The following is a 26,389-nucleotide window of genomic DNA, read 5'->3' as shown; positions in this document are numbered from 1 at the left end:
AAAGAGGATACCTGTAAATTGTACTAAGAAATACATCCATATTATATTATGGATGATAGGGGTACGATATTACTGTTAATGTAAATAAAAAGCCACTATTTCCTCATGTAAGCACTTGTATTTTTAACTAACGTATTACATTATTTATACTTTTCATTACTTATCCATGAACTTCAGTAGCAATTAATGTTTAATTCATTGCATTTGGACAGGCTTATTCGTGTACTTTGGTCACACTTGGTCTTCCTCAGAGGTCTTAATCTATGATGTGGATCCTTGTAACTCGAAAAGAGCAACCAAAATCCTTTGCTAATGAAAAGATGGGTAAATTAAATGAGGCGGCTTTAACCCCCACTAAATCCCACACTGTGATTAAATTTTCCCGGTGGGCTTTTACTGAGAGCATACCAATCGATGTGGTAAAGTAATTTAGCCTTGAGTGTTTTAAGAAGGGGGGTGGTCCAGCATATCAGTTGAATTGCCCTTTAACACTTCCACCAATAGAAGCTGCACAAGCAGAAGTCAGTCCGTCTGTTGACCAATCAGCAGCCAGGTTTAGCGCTCGTGTCCACCTCTCTACCTCTCTCTCTCTCTCTCTCTCTCACTCTCAGCGGCAGAGGCTCCTTCACTTCTCGGTCTGAAGTTTACGCCTGAATCTCCAGATAAACGTCGTGTGACTGCGTGTGTTATTTTTCTATGACAACTTGTGGACGTAACTGATATGTACTCCCTTCCGACTAGCGGGAAAAAGGAAACGATGCGTGTGTGATAAGTCAGGAGCAGCACGTTTCGGTCTTTTCAGTCAAGGTTCTTGTGAATGTGTTTTGTTTTTCTTTTGCATATCGGCTACCTCCGCTGGTAAGTTAAAACCATTTGTATTCAAATAGCAAAAACCCACAACGCTGTTAGCCAATTAAACGCAAAGTGAGTCCACTCTTACCAGGTAAACATGGTTAAATAGTGCCGTGACCTGCTGTCTCGCGGTAAATCTGAGCCATAGGTAGCTGCTGGGCTGTCACGGTATATTTGCTAGCAGATCATTTACCTGCTGGTCGCCTCCTTCAGGGTGAATTTTTCTCTACAGACGGGAAGCAGCGTCAGCCATGCCAGATGTTCCTGGCGGCTGGGCCTGTGTTCTGCAATCTTATGTTAATCCTATTTATACAGATAAACGACGATGATAGGGTTGACCTTTAAAAAAAAAAAAAAAAAATCCCACCTACGCACAGCGCCATAAAGAGGAAATAAATTAGTATGAAGCTGTTGGAAAATGTCCACTTCACGAGTATTAATATAATGGGGAAACATGCATCAGAGGAGGGAAATGGCTTGTACAATAACACGATATAAGACTTCTAATGAATTGGTTAAAGCTGGAGAAGAGACTGTAATAATTAGTCATAGTTGAAATACAACGAGAAGCTCATTTCACCTGGTGGAAACTCAGGACTGCTTGTAGCTTTATAGTAAATTAGCTTTTATGCCACGTGTATTGGCATGCACCATAAAAAAAAAAAGAGAGATGGTTATTGCATAAATGTATATCAGTACGTAGCTTTTATTTTATTTAAAAGTAAAAAATAAAAAAAGATGAACATTAAAAACACAAAATTAAGTTATAAAAGGGTATAGGATGAAGTTAAATACTTAAATAGAACAAAACACGTTTGTTAAAAAGAACTTGAATATTTACACTTTCCCAGCATTTCATAAGGATGTTAAAGTACGTCACAAAAAAAATGCACAATGATACTAATATCGTCTCACAATAAATCATGATACACAATATACATTGCTGTCAATAAGTCTAATTAATTGTGTAATATTGTTTTTGTTTTAGATATTAATTATTTCATTTAAAAATTCCAGTTGTATATCCTTGCTGCAGCAGTTACACAACTCAACCTTTCTTGTGGGGATGTAACTCTTGAGTTTGTTCTGAATCTTTTTTTTTTTTTTTTTTTTTTTTTTTTTTAAACATATATAACAAAAATTACTCTCCCTAAATGTTACACACATTTGGTGAGTGTTTGACAATTGACTATTTTTAAATTGTACATGATTTGGACAATTGAAATTGATTAGGTCTTTGAATTTCAATTATTTCAGTTTTGTATGCGTATGTATTTATTAAGTGCTCTCATTATCTTTTTCTGGAGAAGAAAAGCCACATTCATGGAAACTGCTAAGATGATAATCTTGTTTCACTTTTCACCCCATAAGTTTGGCAGGAAGTGCATTTGTTGTGTTTCTTTTCTCTTTAACAAAGCTGGACACAGGTAAAAAAAAGAATTTGTGTTCCTTGACAACCTTATTTTCATGTCCCACAGCTATATCAAACACTGGGAGACTGATCAAAGGTCATAATTTTGTGCTCATTATCAACTTGTTTGTCAGCTTGTGTGAGTGAACATTTTGGTCTTTTCAAGGTTAGTTTGTAGATTTATCTGAGAAGGCACGCATTGATTATCTGCCCTGAAACCTCCTTTTTTTCAATATTTACTTGTAATGTTGCCCAGTAGCGCAGATAGGTTTTTACTTGCCTGCCTCTGTTTTCAGATGGATTTCTCAAAGGTTTTTATGTTGTAATGAAGTTGGAGTGTTTTGTTGCCCTTGCATAATAAAAAAACAAAAAACAAATTCAGCTCTCCTTTTGGAAAATACTGTTGTACTTTATATGGTAAAATTGTCTCTGAAAGTGTTTCAGAGCAGTTTTTTGATTTCCAAATTTTCAGTGTTATGTGTTTCAAACAACTCAGTCTATTGTTCTATTGTGGTGCAAAAAATAACACTATTGAATGAAATATCAAATTCTATCTGGACAAATGACTCCACAACTAGTTTCATTAGCAGTTGACGCCATAAGTAAAATGAAACAGCAGCAGGTAATGAAAGAAATATGATCTACAACTATCTCTGTAAGTAATATATCTTGCAAAACATGTTAAACATCTCCTGTTTCTTTATACTTGGTCGTCAATTAAATATGTTTAATTTAAACTGCATAGAGGTTATTGAAATTGAAAAGTTGGTTTTGCAATTGACAGCAAATTCCAAGTGGCCCAACCCCCCAACAAAAACATAAAAATTATTTTACGTGTAAAGCTTGTGGATGAAGGTAGACTTAAGTAGTAGCATAGCTTAAGGCATGACCTTGTGTCTTAGCCAGGTCCAGATTTCTTTATATGAAGGAATTTTTCTTTTTACTCTAATCATCAGAGGTTTTTCAGGCAGACTATACCAGCCTTACCCGAGCTGGGTAGGGCTCCCCACATGGCCACCATATGTGAGGTTTCTATCCATAATCAGTATGAACAAAAGAATTGGCAGAAAACCAAGAAAATGGAGTCAACATTCAAATTTACCCTTTCAAAAAGAAAAGCATAATATGTTGTTGCAAAATGAAGCTTACAACTTCACTCAGCTGCTTGTTTAATCAACATTTTCAGCTGATTTGCTATCTTTTACAAGCCTTTTTAAGTATACATGTTCATAAGAGGAAGTGTAGGATGTAAACGGCTGAAACCGTTAATATCTCAGAAGAGAAATGTGGAAGTTGTCGAATGTCTCATTTGGTCAATAGTAATATGAGCTTTAACAAGTATTAAATTGCATTTCGGTGTGACAGAAACTGTCAGTGAGAATAAAAACATGAGGGAGCTGTAATTAGTGGCTCCATATATGTTGCCTAAATGTGTGCCTGTGCGGCATGCCACAGTGAACTTTGATATGGCTCAACAGTCAGTGGCTCCCCAGAGGAAAAATGCTAAATAGCTGCTTTGTGATCTCAAACTGGATGCATTTCAGCCCTTGTGAAAGTCTGCACAAATGCTCCTGGCAAAGCAACATTTACCATCACTCCCAGCTGTGATGGCTCACCCATACCAGACAGTGGCTAATATTTGGAGTTTTCAAATAGAAATTTAAATTATCATAATTTCTGCTTTTTATTTCTCAGGAAGTTACGAAATTAGGGAAATTATCCCTCTTTTACCACAACATCTATGAAGGGGGGGGAAAAAAGCACTATTTGTTTCATAACCAGTAAAAGGAAGTGATTCTGGTGCAGCTCTTTCTAAATTGTAAGACAAGACAAGATAAGAATCTTTGTCATTTTAAAAGGATACAACAAAATTTTATCTGATGACTCTTAATCAACGAGTAGCTGGAGATAAAAGAGGATGAAGGAGAGTTAAGAGACCTATTAAAAGCATTAAAGTATGAAAATGAGAAACTACTTTATTTTAGTGCAAAATTTCCAGACTTATGCATTTGTTAATCTTTTACATCAGTTCTTATAATTTATTCACATATATGTGTGTGTGTTTATGTTGGGGGAATGAAAGGGCTAATAAAGGCTATAGACCTGCCTAAGAAGTTGGTCCTTAACCTGTTTATCTGGGTTTTGATGTTCTGGTATCTCTCTTAAGGGAAGGGGGTAGACAGTTGGTGACCTGTGTGTGCCTAGTCTCTGCTTATGTTAATTAAATAGTTAACATACCTAGCATGAAAGTCTGAAAGTGTAAATCCCTAAATCCTTTGCCATTCTAGCCACACATGTCAGCTGTTTTATGTCTTCTGCTGAGTATCTGGTAAACCACACTGTAACACCCTGACCGAAGATGTTATCTGTTGTGCTCCTGTAGAAGTTCACCTGTAAGCTTAGTGGCTAGTCTGGCCTGCTTTAACATCTTAAGTCTCTGAAGTGTTCAGTGGGTGTGTAATATGTCTTAACTTTTTTGTTTTGTTTAGGTGAACGTCATGGGTACAACACATGGCTGGCGGTGGAGCGTGGTAGGCTTAGATCCGACTCTTCAGCAACAAAATGTAGGAGCTGCAGAGGAGTGAGAAGGTGTACCAGTCCACAACTTCTTCAGCCTCATTTCAGATTGTCCCTCTTGGATTCATTATTTCCCTAACTGTCAGGTTGCATCTAAGCCAACTTCACTGAAATTTTTGATGTGGCTACAGTTACATCTGATTCCAGCCACCGGCTTCAGTTCAGTTCCCTATTTTATGTCTTGCTGACTCCCAAACACGCCCAACAATGATGAGAAGCTCCAGAACAAACCTGCTGCTGGGATGTGTGCTTCTCTGCTCCGCCTCCCTCCTCTACTTGGGAATGAGTGGGATAGACTGCCCCCCAAAAAGTCATCGCTACCGATGGATGGAGCTCAACCTTGGCTCCGGCAATCAGAGCACGTCCCTGACTGAACACTTCCCTGAAGACACGCCCATCATCTTCATTGGTGGCTTTCCGAGGAGTGGCACCACTCTGATGCGTGTCATGGTGGATGCCCACAATGCTGTGCGGTGTGGAGAGGAGACTCGAGTGATTCCTCGTCTCTTGGCCATGAGAGCCACTTGGAGCCGGTCTGTTAAGGAGAGAATACGATTGGACGAGGCCGGGGTCACTGACCAGGTGTTGGACTCAGCTGTGCGAGCATTCCTGTTAGAAGTGAGTTGATCCGCCCTGCTTTGGACACCTTCGATGTCTGTAGCATGCTTGCCTGTTGAAGTGTGATGTGTTTACACACGCAGTTATCACAGATAGTTTCACATAGTTAAGTACACATAGCAAAGAGCTAATCCACTATTTGTCAATTAAATATGAAAACACTGTCGAGAGAGTGTCAGTTACTGGTACGTAGCCATAAAGCTGGAGATGGCAGTCATGTTGACCGCATTTATTTAACCACTCTGAAACCTGTGGCAGCTGGTGTACAACTCTTCTGGCCACAAATATTCAGTGTAAATGTTCTCAACATGGTTGCAACCACTGCCACTATAAGATATCAGAGTTACAGCATCATGAATGCTGTCTTTGCCTTTATGTAGCAATTAAACACGTCTTTATTAGTGGAATGAATCACTAAGCATCTTCAGCAAAAAAAAATTTTGTATCTATTAAAAACCATACCAGTGTGTATTGTTTTCTACGTTTTGTTACAACTTGGCTCAAAACTGCAACAAAGACAGAAGACAAGCACAAGTGCGAAGCTTGACAAAAAAATGTAGTTTATTCTCAAAGAAAATATTAAACATGTAGATGTCTGTATCAGTAAAGGGAGGCATGGATGGATGGAGTGCGAAACGACATGCTGAGCCGTCAGAAGCAGGGTGATCTTCCAGAATGATTAACCAGAAAGAGACACATGGACCACAGACTGGAGAGGATCCTAAGGGTGCCTTTTTTATTTGAATCTTAGCGTGGTTGTTCAGAAAACTTAATTTCATTTGGGGTACTGTGAATGCACAAATGAACTGATTTGTATCAAAGAAGCAAACTTATTCTGCCTGCAAATGCAGGGTAAAACTAAGTGCATTGCATCATAGGTAGACGCAACCAGAATATTTGCACGTGTAGAGCAGGAGGCAACTCTGGACAGGAGAAATAGCTTGTAGTCAGATGTGGAAGAATTCTGCAAATGTTCTGATAGAAATCTGATCAACCCAAGACCATTAGCATCTGGTGCAGTTCCATATTTAGCTGCTATGTACTACAAACCAAAGTTGTCCTGCATTAACCAATAGATGAACAAGTTTTCTTCTTCATTGTGTTTCTTATCTTCTCTCACTAATTCTTGGTGCAGCACTGCATATGACAGAGTGGAACATGTCATTTAAAAGGTTGGATTAGTTTGAGAAGTGCAAAGTCTCGGTCCTGAAGAATATTGCTCACCTAGGGCTGGGCGATATGACGATATATATCGTTTGGACGATCGAAAATGTCTATCGTTCAATATGAGGCTCTATTGTTTACGCCACATTAAGGCGCTTTACTGCAGTATTTTCTGTCAAGATGCGCTTTACAGCATGCACGCTGCAATATATAAACAAACATGGAGAAAGACTGTAGCAGACGTGTTTCAGAGCAGGATAATTTGCTAAAAAATGACCAGCCAACCAAAAACTGATGAGCTGGTTCATAAAAGAGGGGAAATTTCTGTTACATGGATTCGGTTTGGATATAAAAAGACCGACGTGGAACCGACAAGACTAGCTCACAGTCCCAACAACAAACCCTGACACAACTACCAGTAACTCATTTTAGCAAGAATTTGGATAAAGAATACAGAATAAAAAAAAATAGTCAAAGAGCAAAAGCCACAAAATGCAACGTCAAGTGGTGGCGAAAGCGCTCATAATAAACTGAACACTGCAACAAGCATTTACCCGTGAAATGTCACACGGCCAGTGTTGTAGTCTGTTGGGGCGGCTGTAGCTCAGGAGGAAGAGCAGTTGTCCTTCAACTGGTAAGTTGGGGGATCGATTCCAGGCTTCCCCTGAAATGCCGAAGTGTCCTAGGGCAAGACACTGAACCCCAAACTGCCCCCCAATGTGCCTATCGGGGTATGAGTGTGTTGAGTGAGTGTGTGCGCAAATGTGACAAGTAGTGTAAAGCGCTTTGAGTGGTCTGTATGACTAGAAAAGCGCTATAGAAGTACAAGTCCATTTACCATTTAGTCCTGGGTGTACGCAGGTATGCACAGTATAGCCACTTCTTTTTCCGTAAGCATTGAGTATATCCACTTCTAAACCCACTATGATGCTGCTTTTACAAGCATCCCTTCATATGCACCTACGTCGCCCAGCAGCTCAGCTAAAGTTATTTAAGCTACACTGGTGCCGTTAGCCATCAGCTGTGTTAACTTTAGCCTGAACAGTGACGTAATAAAGATATATGTGTATATATATATATACACAACTAGGGTAGTCTTACATGTCACTTTTTCTGAAACAGTTTTTATGGGCTACTTTTTTCTGTTTTTAAAGAAAGGATGAATCATTGAGAGTATACTTCTTGAGTATACTCTGAGTATACTTCTATACCACTTCTTGAGGAACCACTATACCACTGCATACAGCCATAGTTCCCGCAGATGAAAGGAGATCACTGCTGCGACGCACATCTGACACATAACTGATGACTGACACAAAATTGCACAATTTTATATTGTTATGTATATTTAAAATGAGCGATATCGTGATATGAGATTTTGGTCATATCGCCCAGCCCTATGCACACCCCACATGAACTGAATCCCCAGTCAGAGCCTGTCTGTTCTGGTGTGAGAATGACATGAGCGCTTGCTCAGGTGTAGCTCATGTCACTAATGGTCCACCTATTTGCCTCGTGACCATGTTCACCATTAGAACACAAGTCAATTTTAGCGATATTGATCAATAAACCACATATATGACCACAAAAAATTAATAGAACACAAAACATTTTAGGGGCCAACAGGGGACAGCCATCTTTAAATCTGGAGTCTCTGGGTCCTCTGCGAATTACGAGTTCTCTAATCAAAAAAGGTCATTTTGTCATTTCTGCCAAAAATGCCTTCTGAAAAAGAGCTCCGAAAGACACGTGGAATGCATGATAATCGTCTTGCAGCTCTGGCAAAGCAAACTAAAGACAACAACTGGAAGTGAGGCCCATCACATTCTGCATATCCCAGTTCACTTCATCAGTTAATTTCTTTGCTTCTTAAGCAAAAGACATTCACATGCCGTTTTACCTCTGTATACCACAAATATAATCTTCCATTTTTTTGTGTGTGCCCTCAAACTTCTCAGCATCCACCAGGATTCCCTTCACATTGTTTATATTTATCGCCCAATAGCCAGGGTTTTTTTTTTTTTTCTACTTGCCTTTATGACGGTCCCACTGCACAATTTTTTTTGAAGGATTAACTTATTATTTGAAAAACCTGAGTTAATTTAACACTGTGAATAATGTGATGTTAATATACACTTTTTTATGCGTGTATTTCAGGTGATAGTTGGTCATGGGGAGCCTGCTCCTCGTCTTTGCAACAAGGACCCATTTGCACTCAAGTCTCTGTCCTATTTGGCTCGCATCTTCCCGAAAGCAAAATTTGTGCTCATGCTACGAGATGGACGGGCAACAGTCCACTCTATGATATCACGCAAAGTAAGCTCTCTCTCTCGTTTTCTTTCAAGCAGTCAAAATTTCCTTTCCAGCTTATCCTTTCAAGCAGGAACAAATTCCTGCATAGTCTTTGATGAATAAGTGTTTTAAAAGTTGTTGCATGTTGGTGATTGATTGGCTGGTTGTTTGTACTTATATATTGTCCTGTGCAGAGAGGACAACATTTAAATACTCTCACCCTTTAAGAGCTGAGATCCTCTCCAGCTCATTATCACCCTGTACGGGATAAAGCAAACATGGAAAATGGATGGATGACAGGCTTCCCATATCTATCCTCACAGGTGACTATATCAGGTTTTGACCTGAGCAGCTACAGGGACTGTCTGACCAAGTGGAGCAGTGCAGTAGAGACCATGTTCACCCAGTGCCAGGCAGCTGGGGAAACCAGATGTATGCCTGTTCGCTATGAACAGCTCGTTCTCCACCCAGAACAGGAAATGAGGAAGTTGCTCAACTTCCTAGAGCTGCAATGGGATCCATCAGTGTTGCACCATGAAGAGCTGATTGGAAAGGCTGGTGGTGTGTCACTGTCAAAGTGAGTATGTGCAATGAAATGGGGCTGTACCAAGCTTACTACTTATCTTTTGTGATTTTAAGCAATCCAGATGTTTTCAGTTTTAGACTGATTTGAGGTATTTTGAGATCCTTTAATTCCAACATTTTTTAAATTTCTGGTTAAAATAAGTTGTCTAAATCTGCTTAATATAAAAGTTCTAAAATAAATAAAGGGCCAAATTATTATTTTACTGAACTATTTTTCATTTCCATACTGCAAGGAAACTTTTTACTCTTAAAAACACTTTTAGATATTCCAAATATTGAAGTGAACAAATAAAAAAATTCATCATCATCATATACTTTCATGTAAAGTGATATGAAGCATAGACCATCACACAGTGGGTGGAGACACAATATTGTGTAGAAAGAGATAATGGACATATTTTCATTTAGTTTCTCCAGGGGAATTTTAATGTTTCTGTTGGAGAACAAAAAATCTCTCAATGAACGACAGACGCTCAGATCAGTGAGAAGGTACACTTAGAATGACCCCCTTATATACTTTCCTTCCCCCAACTCCATCTGGGAACATTGTTATCTCAGTCCTTGTTGTAAGAACCCCCAGAGTGAGGTTTACAACAACAACAGGGGGTTATAATGTTCTTATGTAGTTGTTCTCATTTCAGAGATACTTTGAAGTAGGAGATAAGGACTTCTACAACCAGTATTCTGCTTAAGTCATTCTGTCTGTCCTCTACAGAGGCTCAACAAGATCATAACTACAAGATTTTTCCATCAGCTTCACTGGGTAGTCTGCAGTAGAAATGATAAGGTTTTAAATTAAGTAGACCTACAACCGTGTACATTCACTAGTTGTTTTTTTGAAAATGAGTTGCTAGTCGGGCTTAGAAAACTTATTAAACATGGCAACTAAGTCACTAAGTTGGTAACACCGAACAACAGGCCCACCAGGTAGCAGCTGTGTGCCGCGGTGCCTGTTGAAAATGGGTAGAGGTATACTTCATGTGAACCAGCAGGCTCCAAGGTGCAAATGAGAATACATGTGCTTGTTGATCTAACGTGATACTAAATTTTGTTATCTATTAGTATCTGAGAATTGACTGTAGAGACTGAGACTGTGGAGAAACGGCGCTTTATGCCGAGGCAGCTGACTTTATAGTTTAGAATATTTGTGTGTTTGTTCAGGTCAGTGTTATGGGTTAATACTTAAAACCAGACGATGATATAAGTTCTGTCCTGTTCTGCTTTTGTAAGTAGCCATCAGCATCAACGTCAAAGACCAAACAGAAAATCTGTAAACGGTCCCTTTCTGTTCTGAATGGGTTTTTAAATCGACTCAAACTTTTTAGGGGCTCAGCATACAGTTTTCCACGTGATTGACCATTACAGAATTATTAATCTGTCTACTTAAATACCACTCTGCTGGCATTAATACTTTGATTTCAGGGTTAAATGTGCTCTGTTATACAGGCTTCTGAAGGGCAGCTGCGATTGTCACAACTTGCACACCTCTGTCTGCAGGAAAATGTATCCTGAACCTTTTCTGTGCTGCTTTGGAGTTAGTAAATAACGTTTAACCGTTCTTCATCAGAGAAAATCCGTATGGTCGGAAATGTCTGTATGGGTTTGTAATCTAAATGTCATTTGTCCTCTGTAAATGACAGTACTGTGTGCAGATGAAAGAAAGGTGACGTGTAATTTAAAGCTGCATTGATTGATATAAAATAAAACCAGTTCCACTTCCTCAGGCCATATGATAAAGAGTGACCCACAGAGTGACCCGATGGCTTACTTTACATTTGAATTTGATGACATTTTTGATCCACTGTTCTCAAGAACAGATCATGACAAGTTGCTCACTGAAAACAGCCATATCCTGAAAGTGGCAACTAAAAACTTCAAAGTGACACAGGACTGCACGATTTTCCCCTGCAGTCCCATCTGATAACTCTTACTGTATTAGACCAGTTTAAGTTACACATTTCTTTTTTAATAGGGAAATGAATATGTCGCTTTTTTTAATTTTAATTGTTTTAGTCAACATCTTAGAGGGATTACCTCATGATGATGTAGCAATGTGAGGATGCAAATCTTGATTCCCACAAACTTGATAAAAGATGCAGCTTGGGGGTTGTGCATTCACCCACAAGACAACTTAAATGGCAGCACTGAGAGATCAGCGGCCTTTAGGACTGTAAATGGTTTTGTTTTCATTTGTTTTGTTTTGACCCAATTTCATTAATTGTACCAAACTCGGCTCCTCCCCCTCATTAAAAGTAAAACGCATCACAAGTTTTGAGGAAGATTTAAATACAGTTATACTCGTGTACTTGAGCTGACTAAGTCGCTGAGAATCCAGTTTGCTTCTAAAGCAGCAAAGCTCTCAAGGTCAGGCAGAGCTTACGGACCTCCAGCAGCAGATTATTAATTTACGTTGATCTGCTTGTTTGTCGTGATTTAAGCAGAGCATCCCTTTGCGCAGCTCAGGGGGATTTGGTGGGGATCCAGTGGCTGTACACTGCTAAACCCAAACCCGGTGTGTATTTGAAGGATTTAGGCCGGATTTTGTAAGAATTAGCACCCTTATTTTTTTATTAGTTATGCAACAACTGGTGCAGTGTTAGTCACACAGATGTTTTATAACCACTTCAGAAATATATTATCCCTCATTATGGCATGGTGCCCATCTGAAACGTGAATATAAATGCTTACATTTTTTTTCTTTTCTGAAAATACTATTTTCTGAAAGGCATATTTTTAGATCTATGCCCAGGAGGTATTTCTTTGTTTAGTCCTCCCTGATATTTTTATGCTTTTTAACTTTTTCCTTTCAGTACCTTTCATCCAACAAACCTATAAATGGCAGTCTTTTGGATTTCTGCTTTTTATTTATATTTTTGCCTTAATAGAAATTATATTTTTTCATTTACATTTTTCTTTTTTTCATGTAATTCTATCAAAGTTCCTTGTCTAATGTAATAAGATTTTGTTGAACTTTGTTTTAATCTAGTAGTTATTAAATGTTTTTTTGAATGGAAAAATAGATTTTGCTTTTAACCATAACAAATAAAAAGCTATGAATAGATCTCGATTCCCACATTTCATCAGATAATGGTGCACTAGTACAGCTTGGTCTTGGAAATTAGACTTTCTGCCACAGTGAGATTTACATGTTTAAAGCTATGATAAAAACAAAACAAATTTTTTTTAAATTTCTAGTCAGTTACTTTGAGTATTATTTATTGAGGGACATTGCATCTTCTAAATAATATAATTGTTATGATCAAAATTACACACACATCAGCTCAGTGTTCATCTTTGTTCAGGGTTGAGCGTTCGACAGACCAGGTGATGAAGCCAGTCAACACAGAAGCCCTCTCGAAGTGGGTGGGACACATTCCTTCTGATGTGATCAGCTACATGGATGAAATTGCCCCCATGCTGGCTCGGCTGGGCTATGACCCCCACGCCAACCCTCCCGACTACACGAAAGCAGAGCCCATGCCGTCTCCACTCAATTACTCGCAGGTAAGTTGGAACAAGCTGAGAATAATTTCTCGTTGTTTACATTTGTTCTCTTACAATAGAAGATGATCTTATTCATTTCATTTGTTTGTGTTGCTTTTTCTTTATTTTTGTTATATTAATCAAAGGTTTGAATGTAATATATTAACTATTCTATCACATTACATTTGTGATTTGTCCTCATGAAAGGAAATTGTATTATTTGACCCCTTCATTTAACATGTTTCCCCACATACACCACCAGTCAAAAGACATATTTTATAGACTGGACATATTTTTCTATTAAATTCAAAATTGTGTCAAAACTTTTTATTGGTAGTCACATGCAGTTGCTATCATTGGTAACAAAAGGTTTTACTCCTATGTGAACAATATGAAACATGATCAATATTAAAATTAATAACATGAAGATGTTCAATGTCTAAAGATCACTATTTGTAAATATCATATGTAAACTTCCCTAAGTTCCTTCCTTCAGCCCAGTGTTTTTCAGTCCTGGTCCACTGCCCTTTCCAACTCTAGCACACCTTATTGAACTGTTCAAATTCTCTGCAGGCCTGCTGATATGCTATTTATTCAAGTCAGGTTTGTAAAAATATTGAAACATCTAAAACATGCAGGGTGGTCGTTCACAAGGACCAGGATTAAGGAAAAACTGTTTTTAGCCTCACCACTGATTGCAAGCACTGATAAGTCACAGTTCTTGCAGGGAAGATATTGTATCTCCTCTGCTACTGTGTCCTTATATACTTCTCCCAGTTATTATTGTGTGGACTCTGGTTGCACTTATCTCCAACATATTTTCAATTCACTTTTCCACAATAGTGATGCATCATAAATCTGTTCTATGTAATCTGTGGTAATTAAAGGTGCACATCAACTTGGGAGGCTGCAATTTTTGACAAAAGAAGATTGTATTAAAGCTGTTTTAATCACTTTTTCAAGAAGAAAAAAAAAATCATTCCCCCTTTTAGTGATATGTCACTGGGAAGACAATCTCCCTTATTCCCATAAATCCTCCTGGTTTCTTCTTTCAGCCTTGATAATGTCTCCTGCCATCAGTGAACACTGCCTTTTCTTTCCACAGAGAGTGAAAGCAGCAGATGCTCCTCCCACCAGTTAAATTCTCAGGTGGTCTTCTGCAACGTGAACTTCTGGTTCAGCAGTAATTAATCTCACAAGAGAGCGTTGTGCATTAAATATTTCTTCACAAGAATTGTGTGCAGTGTCCATGAATCCACACTGGTGGAGTGTTGAAATTATGGACTCATCAAACTGTTTAAGGTTTACGTCTTGATACTTTTATCTCGAGCAGACCTCCTGCTCTGAGAAGTTGACCTATTCTCATGCTTCATCATCTCAATGGTGATCAGTACCATATTTCATTTTGACACATCCTGTTACCTCCTACCAGAGAGTATTTCAACATGTCTGTAAGTTGTTTTGACTTCATTACAATGTGAATGTGTCTTCAGGCAATTTCCCACTGAAAGTTCAGTGTTCATGAAGCATTGTGACTGCATATTTTTTAAGATGTGCGTTTATTTTCTTAATAAATTATTTTGGTGTCGTCCATTCATTGAAGAATTTTTATTGTTGGCTAAACTGTTAACGTGTTACCAGCGAATTCAGTTACACAGTCCGCAGCGCCCTCCAGTGGTGGCTTGATAGCGTGACACTCGCACCTGATTGAGCAAAGATACAAGTAGAGAACCTGGAGAATTAAGAGTTGCACTAAAACGTGAATTCATCATATTGAAGATGTTAAAGATGTGTACTGTTGGGATTAATACATTATAAAGTGTAAATATGCTCAGAGGAGTTGTAATTGGGCCTCAGCCAGACGAAAATGCATCAGACAGATTTCACAGCAGTGGTGCTTTCCCAACCATGAAAAATCATTAGGTGTTCAACAGAGGTCACGTGACATTTTAATCAGAACTGGACTGTTTTGTCTGTATGGGGTAAGGCAACTGTCAAGATGTGCGTACAAAGTAAATTATTGTACAAGTGAAATAATATATATCATAGTTTTGCATTCCCTTAATGAATAAAAAGTTATTCAAAAGAAGGATCACCCCTGATGCTTATCAAGTTCTGCAGAGGCTTTTTAACAATGCCTTATTTCCACTTGGTGTTACAAAGTAGGGTAACATAAAACGCAGTTCAATGGGTCCTGATGACAAAGAATGAGAAACACTGATCTGTTTTGGTTTCCAACCTATTTTTCTTGAGGACCACCGTGTGCTGTGTTCTGAGACCATGCTTGGTTTTATGCCTTCATTAACTAGCTTCCTGCCACAAATGATGCATTCTGGCTGATTACTTTGAATTTTATCAATCAAACCAAAGTTAAGTTTTTTTGTTCTGTCTCTCTCTTGACTTTTTTAATATCTTGAATGTAACAATTAAACAGTAAAATTTTGCCCTCAAAAGCTGACTTCTACAGAAACCCCTGCCAGGTAAAGGCATTCAAGCTAATCACCATGCTACTAGTGTAGTTAATTTTTTTTCTCTTGTTACTAAAACGTCAGTTTTGCCATTTTAGTAAACTTCAGGAGTGAAATGAAGAAACTTAACACAAACTGGCTGGCTAAAAAAAAACCCAAAAAACTTCAACCCTTTTGGGGGGGGGGGCGGCCTACAGCTGTTTCCTGTTTAGAAAATCTGACTTGACTGGCTTAGCTGTTCTCAAGTTGACCAGATGTGAATTGAATTTATCTGCATTTTTTTTTCATCCTTAAAAATATTTAGTTCCAAGTCATGATGCTGCCACCATCATGCTCCAATGTAGGGATGACAACAGAAAAAAAGGGAATGGGACTGAATGTTTAATATTAACCAGACATAGTTGCTGAACTATTTCTAAAGGTATTCAACCTTTGATTAGTCAGCTTTTATCCTGTGATGTTTCCATCCAATTGTCCCTAAAGCCCAACTGAAGATGCAAAAATGGTTGTCTTTTCATGTTGTCCATCTCGATTGAATAGCTCCATCACTCACTTTGCCCAGTAAAGTTTACACCACTCGGTGCGAGTAAAATAAAGCATCATGCATTTCTCATTCATTTGAATTTACTATGATTCAGTCAGTGAGGGTACATCACGACGCTTCAGTGACGTCGGCAAAGGACGACGTCTCCGTAGCAACTCCGGTCGGTTTCGCGCAGCAGCAGCAGCCGCGCTACCGGAGCTCATCGAGAGGTGAAGGGATTGTGGTTCGGTTACCGGATACAACCTCTGGCTTGTGGGGCTTACAGGCACGAGGACGACGCGGTGTTGAGGCGGCAAGCCCGCAGTTCCGTGCGGAGATGCTGAACATGTGGAAAGTCAGGGAGCTAGTGGACAAAGCGTGAGTACTGATGCGTTAGCGGAAGCTAAAGCGCTAAGTGGCTGCAGAGCTCACCGACCAGCCGTGCGGCATCAGCGGGGCAGCATCAGCAGCATTTACCGCTGATGGCGGAGCGGAAACGGGCTGTGACGTCACGGCCGTAGCCTTCAGCTGTTAGCTTTAGCTAGCTGGCTATTTGCCAATCCTTAACCTTGTTTAGAAATAAGATTGTGTATCTCGTTGCGGTGTCTCCCACTGTTCTTCTTTCTATGGTATTTTTACACCCCTAATTTAATAGGAATATCTAACTGGAAATTTTGAATTTGTAGAGGATATATTACGGATGCTATCCAGTTAGCTAATTCCGTTAGCAACGCTAAGCCCAGGTCAGGTCTGTTATGTGTGTGTACTGTTCCTGTAAGTGCTGCAGCAGATTCACGCCCCGTCCCACCCTGATGAGGATGCCCACTACCTCTACTGTGTAATCAACCATTATTATACACCGAAAAGAAGGTTAACCATCAATAGTGGGTTGATGGGGAAGGTGGCAAATGAATTGACTGCTGTGATCCATATCCTTCACAGCAGCTTTCAATGATTTGCAACAGCAGCACCGGTCTGTCGAGGCCCATACCCCCTGGTCGCAAACAACGAAGCTGCTTAGCCACAACTACATCAAGCTGTAATATAGTCCGAACTAGTGATGTAACACTCCTACATTACGTTGTTTTTTATGTAGTGGACCAAGCTTGCCTCATTGTGATGTCTTTATGATGCTGCATAATTTACACAGTCATTGTTGTGTCGTCTAGAAACAAGGGGGAGAAGAGACTCTTCCTGTTCTGTTTGCTTCCACAGGCAAACAGGATTGCACAGCACATTTGTTCAGTAAAACCCAAAACCAGGTCCCACAAGATTAAATCTTGATAAATAAATGTGTTTATTAGAATAATCTCCTCCATGTAAAACAAAACAGGTGAGAAAAAAAAGTTTTGAGTACAGTTTGGAAAAATGATTTCCAAACAAAAATTAAACGCATTCATAAAGTTTTGCTGACTTCTTATATAATGTAGTTTGACTACTGGCCTTAGTAACATGTGGCACAACTTTATGAACTAAAGCTCAGCTTCATTTCCAATTACCATAAAGAACTAGCTATAACTGAGTGGTGTTTAACACCATTTTGTTCTTCTCATCAGGTTAGAAGACATAAAATATGTTGTACTATGATGTTAAAATTTTTTATTTATCCTTAAAACAATAGTAATACTATATTTTGATATTTGTAATTGAAAAGCATAAATTCACTAACTTAGAGTAAAGTGTTTTAATAAGGACAATTAGGTTTTTGAGTGAAATTGTTCTAGCAAAAGACACTATTGCTTGTTTTACCGTTTAAGATGCTGCAATCGCATATAAGCTTGGTTATTCTTTAAAAGGTTGAGCCTGTAGTACAGTGAAAATAGTATTGATGGAAAAGGATAATGGTATAGGCAAGCCACTGGTGATAAGAAGCGGGAGCATCATGAAGCATGGAGCCTAACCGGGAATAACAGACAACAGCTTTTGTCAGCTGCTGATTGTGTCTGGCTGAGCACGATGAATAAACTCTCATTGATCTGACTCCACCGAGCTGGCATCAACACCATTTCTTTTTTCGCAGATTGAGTCACACTGATATATCGCTCCTGCTGTAGCCACTGGTATTAATGTGGTCAAAGGCAGTCACTCTCATATACAGATGCCTGTTATTCCTTTTAGCTGGGAGTATACCGTATCTTTGACAAAGAGATGGAAAGTCAGGGGGATGACGCACGTTTTACTCTAAAAGAGCATTGATTAGATTGAAGATCAGGGGAAGTTGGAATAAAGAAGGAGAAAGGAGACAAAAGGAAATTGAAAAAAAAAATGAAATAGTAGAAGATATTTGAGAAAAGATGTTTTTTAAGTATCAATACTATGGCTTTGGTTTGTATAGTCTCAGTTGCCTGTAGATCAAACACTGTTCACCAGGAGATAAAAACAAACAGCAGCAGCTGAGCCACAGAAACAAAGAGGGCAGGAAGCAGGCATAGCTGACGGAGAGGTCTGGTTGTGTGTTCCTCATTCTTCTCCACACACACTCCTAACACACAGCCCTGGTTAATCTCACTTTTTATGCACGCATTACCTCTTCTCCCTTTATGCCCTGAAACGTTTGCATATCATACTACATGATGTACATCTATCTTTTAAAATACTGCAGATACCAAACAGGATTTTTGTCTCTTCTTGTTACCAGAAAAACATTCATTTTCCATTATTTAGTTTTTGTTTTGTGTGGTGAATATAACACAAGAGCTGATTAAATATGATAATCGTAACATTGATTGCATAATTTGCAATTTCACTCTGGGATTAATATAGTATTTTTTAAATTACTTTTATTTGTTCATAATTAAGATTTTAACAGAGCTGATGTGACAGTTAAACCTCACAGAAATTTTGTTTTGTCTTTTTTGATTTTTTGTGTATGTGTATGAATGTTATACTACATGCCTTATGGTATAGTTAGGCTCTAGAAACCTGACAAGTGGATTGTCAAACTGTCCAGAAAACATTTGGCCAAACTGACACAAATTAATTGTGATATATATGACAAATAATAATAACTTTACATTTGTATTATTCTTATTCTACTAATAATTTGTGTGCTTTTCCTTGTAATTTTATTAAGATAATATTTGCTTCCACAGCACCAATGTGGTGATGAACTACTCAGAGATAGAGTCCAAGGTTCGAGAAGCCACCAATGACGACCCCTGGGGACCATCTGGTCAATTAATGGGAGAGATAGCTAAGTAGGTGTAAGACACTCACACACGGCTACTTTATTTACACTTCTGAATAAACCCAATGCAGTTTGGCTTTGTCCTCTTGACATACTTCACATGCATGTGTATGTGCAGATCTACCTTTATGTATGAGCAGTTCCCAGAGGTAATGAACATGTTATGGACCAGGATGCTGAAGGACAACAAGAAGAACTGGAGACGAGTATATAAGGTACAATTCCGCTGGTTTTCAATGGTTGTGCCTGTGTGGGATGTGTTGGGCTGGAATCCTTGTTTCTGTATGTTTGGTTGCAATTTTCCAGTGTATCTTGGTGTCAGGCACACATTAACAAAGATGCAAAATAATCCAAGAGTATTTAGAGAACTTTTAGATGGAGTTCACAGGAAGAATATTACTAAGACTAGCCAGTGCTCACTATACTAATCTCCCTATAGATCTCTCTTTTTTTTCCCCTTCAGCTTTCTCATTCTTTAGTATCCATCTCCCCCACACAGGCCTTGCTCCTACTGGCCTATCTGATCAGGAATGGCTCAGAGAGAGTTGTGACCAGCGCCAGAGAACATATCTATGACCTGCGTTCTCTAGAAAACTACCACTTCATTGGTAAGAGACTCATTGAAATATACATGTACATTTATGCTTACATCCGACTAGAAATACAGCATTCAGATCAGGGAATTTTGCCAGTAACTAGTGTGGATGACAGAGGAAAAAAAATGGTATGTCACAAGAACTACTATTTACTAAAAATGAGCCTACAGTCTGGACAGTACACCTGTTGTTGAAAACTTTCATTGTTATTGTGCGATATTTTTTTCTGTCTATATCCAGATGAAAATGGTAAGGATCAGGGTATCAATGTGCGTCAAAAGGTTAAAGAGATGGTGGAGTTCATCCAGGACGATGACAGACTGAGAGAGGAGAGAAAAAAAGCCAAGAAGAACAAAGATAAATACATTGGAGTTTCATCAGACAGTATGGGTGGAGGAGGGGGAAACTTTAAGGGCTGTAAGTAACCAATTAAGTTTTTTTTTGACACTTAAACGTTGATTAAAAGAGTAATGATACTTCCCATTTGGAAATTTATTATTCAGGGCTTTCTATGTTCTTGAAGCTTGTTAACTTAAATAATGAGTTTGAGAATCGTGAGTTAAATTATTTCAAGACAGTATTGTAGGTAACTAAGTTTCTCTTAGCTTCACATATTTTTACTTCAATTCATAAATGTTATTCCAGTAAAACTAAGTATTTTTCCTTATCTGCTCATTTAGTTACACTTAAATATATTTGGGAATTTTAAATCCTTTCCTTTTAGATTTGATGAGAAAAAACAATTTAAAAAATTGTAGCTCTGATCTAATCATACATAGTTATTTTACATAAGATTATAGATATTACACAATATGTTGAATTTTGAAGTTTATTTTCATTTTTGATAAATTCAAGTGTAACCAAAAACATCATTTCTGATAACTCCTTTACAGCTAATGAGTTGGATCGGAGTAAGTGGGACGAAGACTGGGACAAGAGCAGAGGAGCTTTCCCCTTCAGTGAAAAGCTGGGAGAAATAAGTGATAAAATAGGCAGCACCATCGACGACACACTCAACAAGTTCAGAAAAAAAGAACGAGACGACTCACCTGACAGAATCAGGTGAGCATTTATATTATAGCAAGAGAGTGGAGGAGGAGGAGGAGGAGATTACAGCAGCTCCAGCAGTCCTCAAGAGCTATAATCCTGCAGGTTTTCAATGGTTCACTGCCCAAGCAGTTGATCCATTTAATTTTAGTCAGGTGTGTTGAAGGCGGGAAACTCTGAAAACCTGCAGGACAGCGGTCTTTGAGGATTGACTTTGGACACTCCTGTATTATAAACAAATTATGCTCAAAATTGTATTTAAAATGATGCAGCTAACTGACGATTCAGACTGTAGTAAAGAAAAAATGGGGGAAAAGAGACACCCACTTATTGCACATCAGATGCCCCCTGACCTATAACTTGTATGCCATTGATTTGTGTGTGTGTGTGTGTGTGTGTGTGTGTGTGTGTGTGTGTGTGTGTGTGTGTGTGTGTGTGTGTGTGTGTGTGTGTGTGTGTGTGTGTGTAAAACTTGGATTATCCATTGTATAACCAAACTGTAATATACACAGATCACTGCTCTTAGATATACAAAAACAGTAGAGCAACCAAACAACAGCACAACCTCTAGAGTGCTTATCCATCCTGTGTCTGGTTGCTGTAGTGACAACGAGGAGGACCGAGCATCAAGAAACGGGAGGCAGGAAACACTTGAGTTTAAAGATGAGGAGGAAACTGTCACAACAAAGAGCATCCAGATCACACAAGCAACAGAAACCACAACCACCACCACACGGAAACGCAGCGGAGGAGTGAGCAGCAAGACACTGGACCTGGGCGCCGCAGCCCACTACACTGGAGACAAGAGTCTGGAGGAAAAGGTATCTACAGAATTTTGCTTTCTTTTCTTATCTACACACAATTTCATCTTGTTCGTGTGCTAAATCGCTGTGCCCCTACTCTATTCAGCCTTCAGTCAGACAGTCTTCAAGTAGTGGTTTAGCTGACCTGCTAGTGATTGACCCTTCATCCAGTCATAGTGATACAACAGGTAACTACTGTACCTTTTGTCACTGTTACATAAGAAACTTCAACATTATGGATGCACACATTTATGTTTGTTTCATCTTCATAGGAGGCAGTTCAGACCTCATCGGTGGCTTCGCTGACTTCTCATCACCTGCAGCCTCTGCCAGCCTCCCCACCTCTACTGGTAAGCTTATTTTCTTTCTCACAACACATTGTAGTGAACCTCTGTTGGTTTAATATGATCGTTATAAGGGTGACTGTTTTACTTACAATTAAAAATGTCTCTTTTGTCTTGTGACCAGCTACAGCATCATCTCATGGAAACGGGGAATTCGGGGACTGGAATGCCTTTTCTGGAAATCCTCCAGCTTCTTCTAGCTCTGCTCCTTCCCAGCCTGTCAATGACCTCTTTGGCAATGCTCAGTCTCCCACTACACCAGCCTCTAACCCCACCCCTGTCCCACCATCTGCTGAGCTCTTTGACCTGATGGGTGGCGTTAACCATCAACTAAACAATCCACACACAACACTCAGTGCCTCACAGAGCATGACTTTCTCTCTGGGAGGGGTGACGCCAGGAGCATCTGTTGCCATGCCTACAATGCCCATATCTCGTTCTCAACAGGTACACATCACAGAAGAAAAGTTTCATTTGAATTATATAAACATCCATGGTGTTCTCAGGTTAATTAATAATGCAGCTCAGAAAATAATAATTATGTTCAGTAAATATATGTTGAATTGCCAGATATATCAAGTATTTAGTTTAAGTAAACAATCCTGACAGTATGTTACTTTTGCTCTCCTGTTAGACTTCATATTTATAAGTTCAGTTCGCATTCACCATGAACTTAACTACACCATGTGAAAATTTTTTGTCATTTTTCTCAGAATTTGGGTAGCATGGTTTCTCAGCAACCAGTAGGACAACAGCAGAAGGTCGGTGTGGGGGGACAGGGATCGTTGGGGTCAACTTGGTCTGATCCCTCTGTCAACATCAGCCTGGACTTCCTTTCAGCGGGTCTTAACCCCACGAAGACGCCACCCACCCTCAACAACATTATCCAGCAGCAAGGTACTGTATTCTAGGATAAATATTATTTTCTGCATAAATGCAACATAACGTTGAACTGTTATAGTGTTAAAACTATTTTTACTGGGACTAGTGTGAATTTTAGTTCATTTGTTTTTATCGATTTGGCGAGAATGTGGCATATTGTGCACATTTAGGTAGAGATGCCCTTTGTCATGATTTTTGGGGAATGTTGTCAAATTTCAGGGTTAATTTTGAACTAGAAGCCTAGATTTTCTTTGCTTTATGATAATTTGAGCAGATAACATAGTTGTTTGTGTCAAATTTGGTCCCCTTATTACAAATTCTGAAGACTCTTAATCATTAACAAATTGGATTCAGTTGTACTCATATGCATTTTCACAGGAGTACCTCCCGTCAACCTCTTGGCCCAGAATTTTGGAGGAATCAACCTCACCTCACCACCCCATGTGACATCCATAAGACCACCAGCCAATCCTATGATGACCAGCAATGCCATGACAGTGGGCATGCCAACATCAATGGCAACTGGCATGCCTGCTTCCCTAGCAGCGGGTATGCCACCTTCAATGACCACAGGTTTACAGGGCGGAATCCCTGTAAATCAAGGCATGATGGGAATGAACATGAGCATGAATATGGGCATGGCTGCTCCTATGATGATGGGAGGTATGGCAGGCATGGGGATGCCTGGAGTAGGAATGGGCCTAAATCACTCCATTGCCCCAGCAGTGGTCCCTCCTAAACAAGATGCCTTTGCTAACTTTGGCAACTTTGGGAAATAAAGGTGTGGAAATATGAGTATTTGTGTGTGTGTGAACATGTGTGCTTGTGAATGAGTGAGAGAGCACGTCTGATGCTGTGAGAGTGTGAACAACAGAAGGACTGCTGTACTTGAAGACAACCTTGCATGTTTCACTCTCTGCTTTTGCTCTCTTTAGTGAGCTGGCACCAGTGACTTTTCACCATCCCAATCTGCAGACATGATCAGTAAGGTAGAGGAGCACTTACCGATGCTCCTCACTCAGTGGTAATTTGATATATTATCACACAAACAAAACCAGAAGTGCTGTCAAGATGTCAACACACAGCGTGTAGTCATTACTTCCCCCCAGGGGAAGAATCTATGCCTTCACGTTCGATATAACTTCAGTATATCCCACTTCATTCAGTTTGTCTCTATAACTGCACAAAGAATGCATTCAGTTCAGTGAAAAATGGCACTACTGCCTTAATTTTCCGTTGTAGCGTGACTTGTTTTTAGTGGAATTCAAAAAGCATATTTAAGCCATTCAATTATTACTATGACTCCATAACAATGTGAAGCGTGTGTACTGTGGTCCTCCAGCAGAGAGCTGAATGAGTATACACGTTTCAACAGAACTGGATAGTTGCTTTTCTACTTGAGCCATAACAGGTCAAATTAAATGCTTTTTTTTTCTTATTTAATTTTGATTAAATTTTTTCATTTTCGTGTTATTGGTCTGCCCTCTACTTTTTCTGACAGGTTGTGACTTTTCTCTACAAAGTAATAGTCAGTAGATCAATAAAATGTAGTTATTTAAAAAGAATTATTTGTAGATGCACCTAAAAATGTGTTGGGCTCTTTAGACATTTACTGTTAAGAGATACCCATCCTCTGCTGGACATTCTGGATGCACTTGCCGGATTTCTGCCCGATTAAAAGGCTGGTCAGTATTTTATTTAGAGTACTGTTGGCTTTTCAATATGTAAACTGCTTGTGAATGGAGGTAAAGACAGTGTTTTCCTACTAGCTGCAAGGGAAAGAGTCACATCCCACATAACCTAAACTCACAAGCTGCTAAATTTCATGTCTGCAGCCATGACTGTAGAATGTGTTTGGATAACTCGGCTGTTAACCTGAAGTCCTTGTGGTATTGTGTTTTTGTTCCAAGCAAACATTTTTCACCTGAACACCTCACTTGGTGGTCACTTGAAACACAGGTTGCATACCTGCACCTCAACCTACTCAACTTCCCCTTCATTTCCCATAGATTATATCCAAAAAAAAACAAATTTCATTTATTAAGTTTACAAAGATCATTGCTTGGGTTATTCAATACCAATCCAAAGGGTTTGGGGGGTTTTGAGTGTGAAATAAGCAAATGAGTGTGTGTGTGTGTGTGTGTGTGTGTGTGTGTGTGTGTGTGTGTGTGTGCGCGTGTGACTTTCTGTATGGGTATAGTTTTCTCTGTTTGATGTGCAAACACAGCTAAGCAGAGCCTCTTGTCATTTTCTGAGGCACTGCCCTCCAAATGACCAAATCTTTATTTTGTTACTCTCAGAAGGATAATTCCATAGCTTTTAGTTTAATATTTTATTAGTTTACTTGGAAGGTTATGTTCATATGGGAGAGTTACAGCTAACAGTAGTTTACTTGAATCATCTTTTTTTTTTCTTTAGTACAGACCTTTTGATTTGATTATACTCTATATTTTCTGTACTTCATTCAACATTAAATTAAATTATAACATTGAACTTCTGGTTAGTTCATTTTTTCCTCTACGTACCAGCTTATAGTTGAATCTGAGTGGTAGTAAAGTGAACGGCTTGAGGTATGCTGGAAAAAATGGCACTCTAGGGAATGAAAACATTTGACATAATTTAAAACATGTATTTAAAATCTAAAAAGCTAATTATATTAGACATGTTTGCTGAACTGGTTGTCCATGATCCTCTCAAATAGTGTTTTTTTCTTTGTCTTAGAGTTAAACCTAGCTGTTATAGGCCTATATCACAACATAATTAAAGGTCATTTTGTGCTTACCAGGTCTTACAACTGCAGAACTGAACTTTGGCAGTAGTGATTTACTACAAACTTACTGGAAATGGCCTTATAACCTTTATGTCTTAGAGGTCTCATTACCCTTCTCAAACTGATGGACAGCACCCTGATCATTGTCATCTTTCGTCTTGAGCATTGTAGTGACACACTTTAAAGCTTCAAATTGCCAAAGCCTCAGTTTTTTCTGTTTGTTTGTTTTGTGGGCGCTCCTTGTTGCTGATCAGTTATTTAGGTTCATTTGATGAGCAAATTTGCCCTCTTAATTGTGCAAGAAATATGGTTGCACCAAATTTTTTTCTATGTACTGCTTGTGCATTCTGGTTTACATTTTGTTGAACAATTGACGCAATGTTATAGTACTGCGTATCGAGGGGCATATTTGTCAAATTTTAAGAACTGGTACGGACACAGTGGACCACAAGATTTTCTTTTAAACAAAAAAAATCATTAATGAAAGAGGATGTAATTTTTTTTCACAACTGTGTCTATCATCTGGAGCATATGACGTGCTGCGTGTCGGTAAAGTTTTGAAGAGATTTTAATTAATTATTTATCTGCTGATTGAAATATACCGTGATGCATCAGTCTCGCAATTATCTATTCTGTTATGAAACCAAATTTTGTTCAGAGTCGTTAACTTGAACGTTCTGATGACTTACTGAACGTTTTCTGTTGCCTAGCAACAGTTTTCAATTCAGCGTATTTTAAATGCGGCCAAATTCAAGTAATCCTATTCATCACACCTAAATAACTGGGA

General features: G+C 38.9%; 2 protein-coding genes across 2 annotated transcripts; both read left to right on the top strand.

Moving 5' to 3' along the window:
* The first annotated feature begins 694 nt into the window (after positions 1-694).
* Positions 695-14,478, top strand: LOC306761028 (protein-tyrosine sulfotransferase 1-like). The gene is made up of 6 exons (XM_079247104.1): positions 695-858; positions 4,753-5,458; positions 8,780-8,938; positions 9,238-9,491; positions 12,802-13,003; positions 14,088-14,478. Exons 2-6 carry the CDS (start codon positions 5,048-5,050, stop codon positions 14,121-14,123), a joined length of 1,062 nt encoding a protein of 353 aa, XP_079103230.1. The 5' UTR covers positions 695-858; positions 4,753-5,047; the 3' UTR covers positions 14,124-14,478.
* A 1,734-nt stretch (positions 14,479-16,212) lies between these two features.
* LOC306761873 (clathrin interactor 1-like) lies at positions 16,213-25,124 on the top strand. The gene is made up of 12 exons (XM_079248200.1): positions 16,213-16,351; positions 19,066-19,170; positions 19,279-19,375; positions 19,660-19,768; positions 19,997-20,173; positions 20,650-20,818; positions 21,408-21,624; positions 21,713-21,794; positions 21,879-21,956; positions 22,075-22,397; positions 22,664-22,847; positions 23,211-25,124. The coding sequence occupies exons 1-12, from the start codon at positions 16,311-16,313 to the stop codon at positions 23,609-23,611; spliced, it is 1,983 nt and encodes a 660-aa protein (XP_079104326.1). The 5' UTR covers positions 16,213-16,310; the 3' UTR covers positions 23,612-25,124.
* The last annotated feature ends 1,265 nt before the right edge of the window (positions 25,125-26,389 follow it).

Source organism: Telmatherina bonti, assembly GCF_933228915.1.
Source record: "Telmatherina bonti genome assembly, chromosome: 10".
In the NCBI taxonomy this organism is placed as follows: Eukaryota; Metazoa; Chordata; class Actinopteri; order Atheriniformes; family Telmatherinidae; genus Telmatherina; species Telmatherina bonti.
The sequence above is the reverse complement of the archived record's forward strand: the minus strand, read 5'-3'. Positions and strand labels throughout refer to the sequence as shown.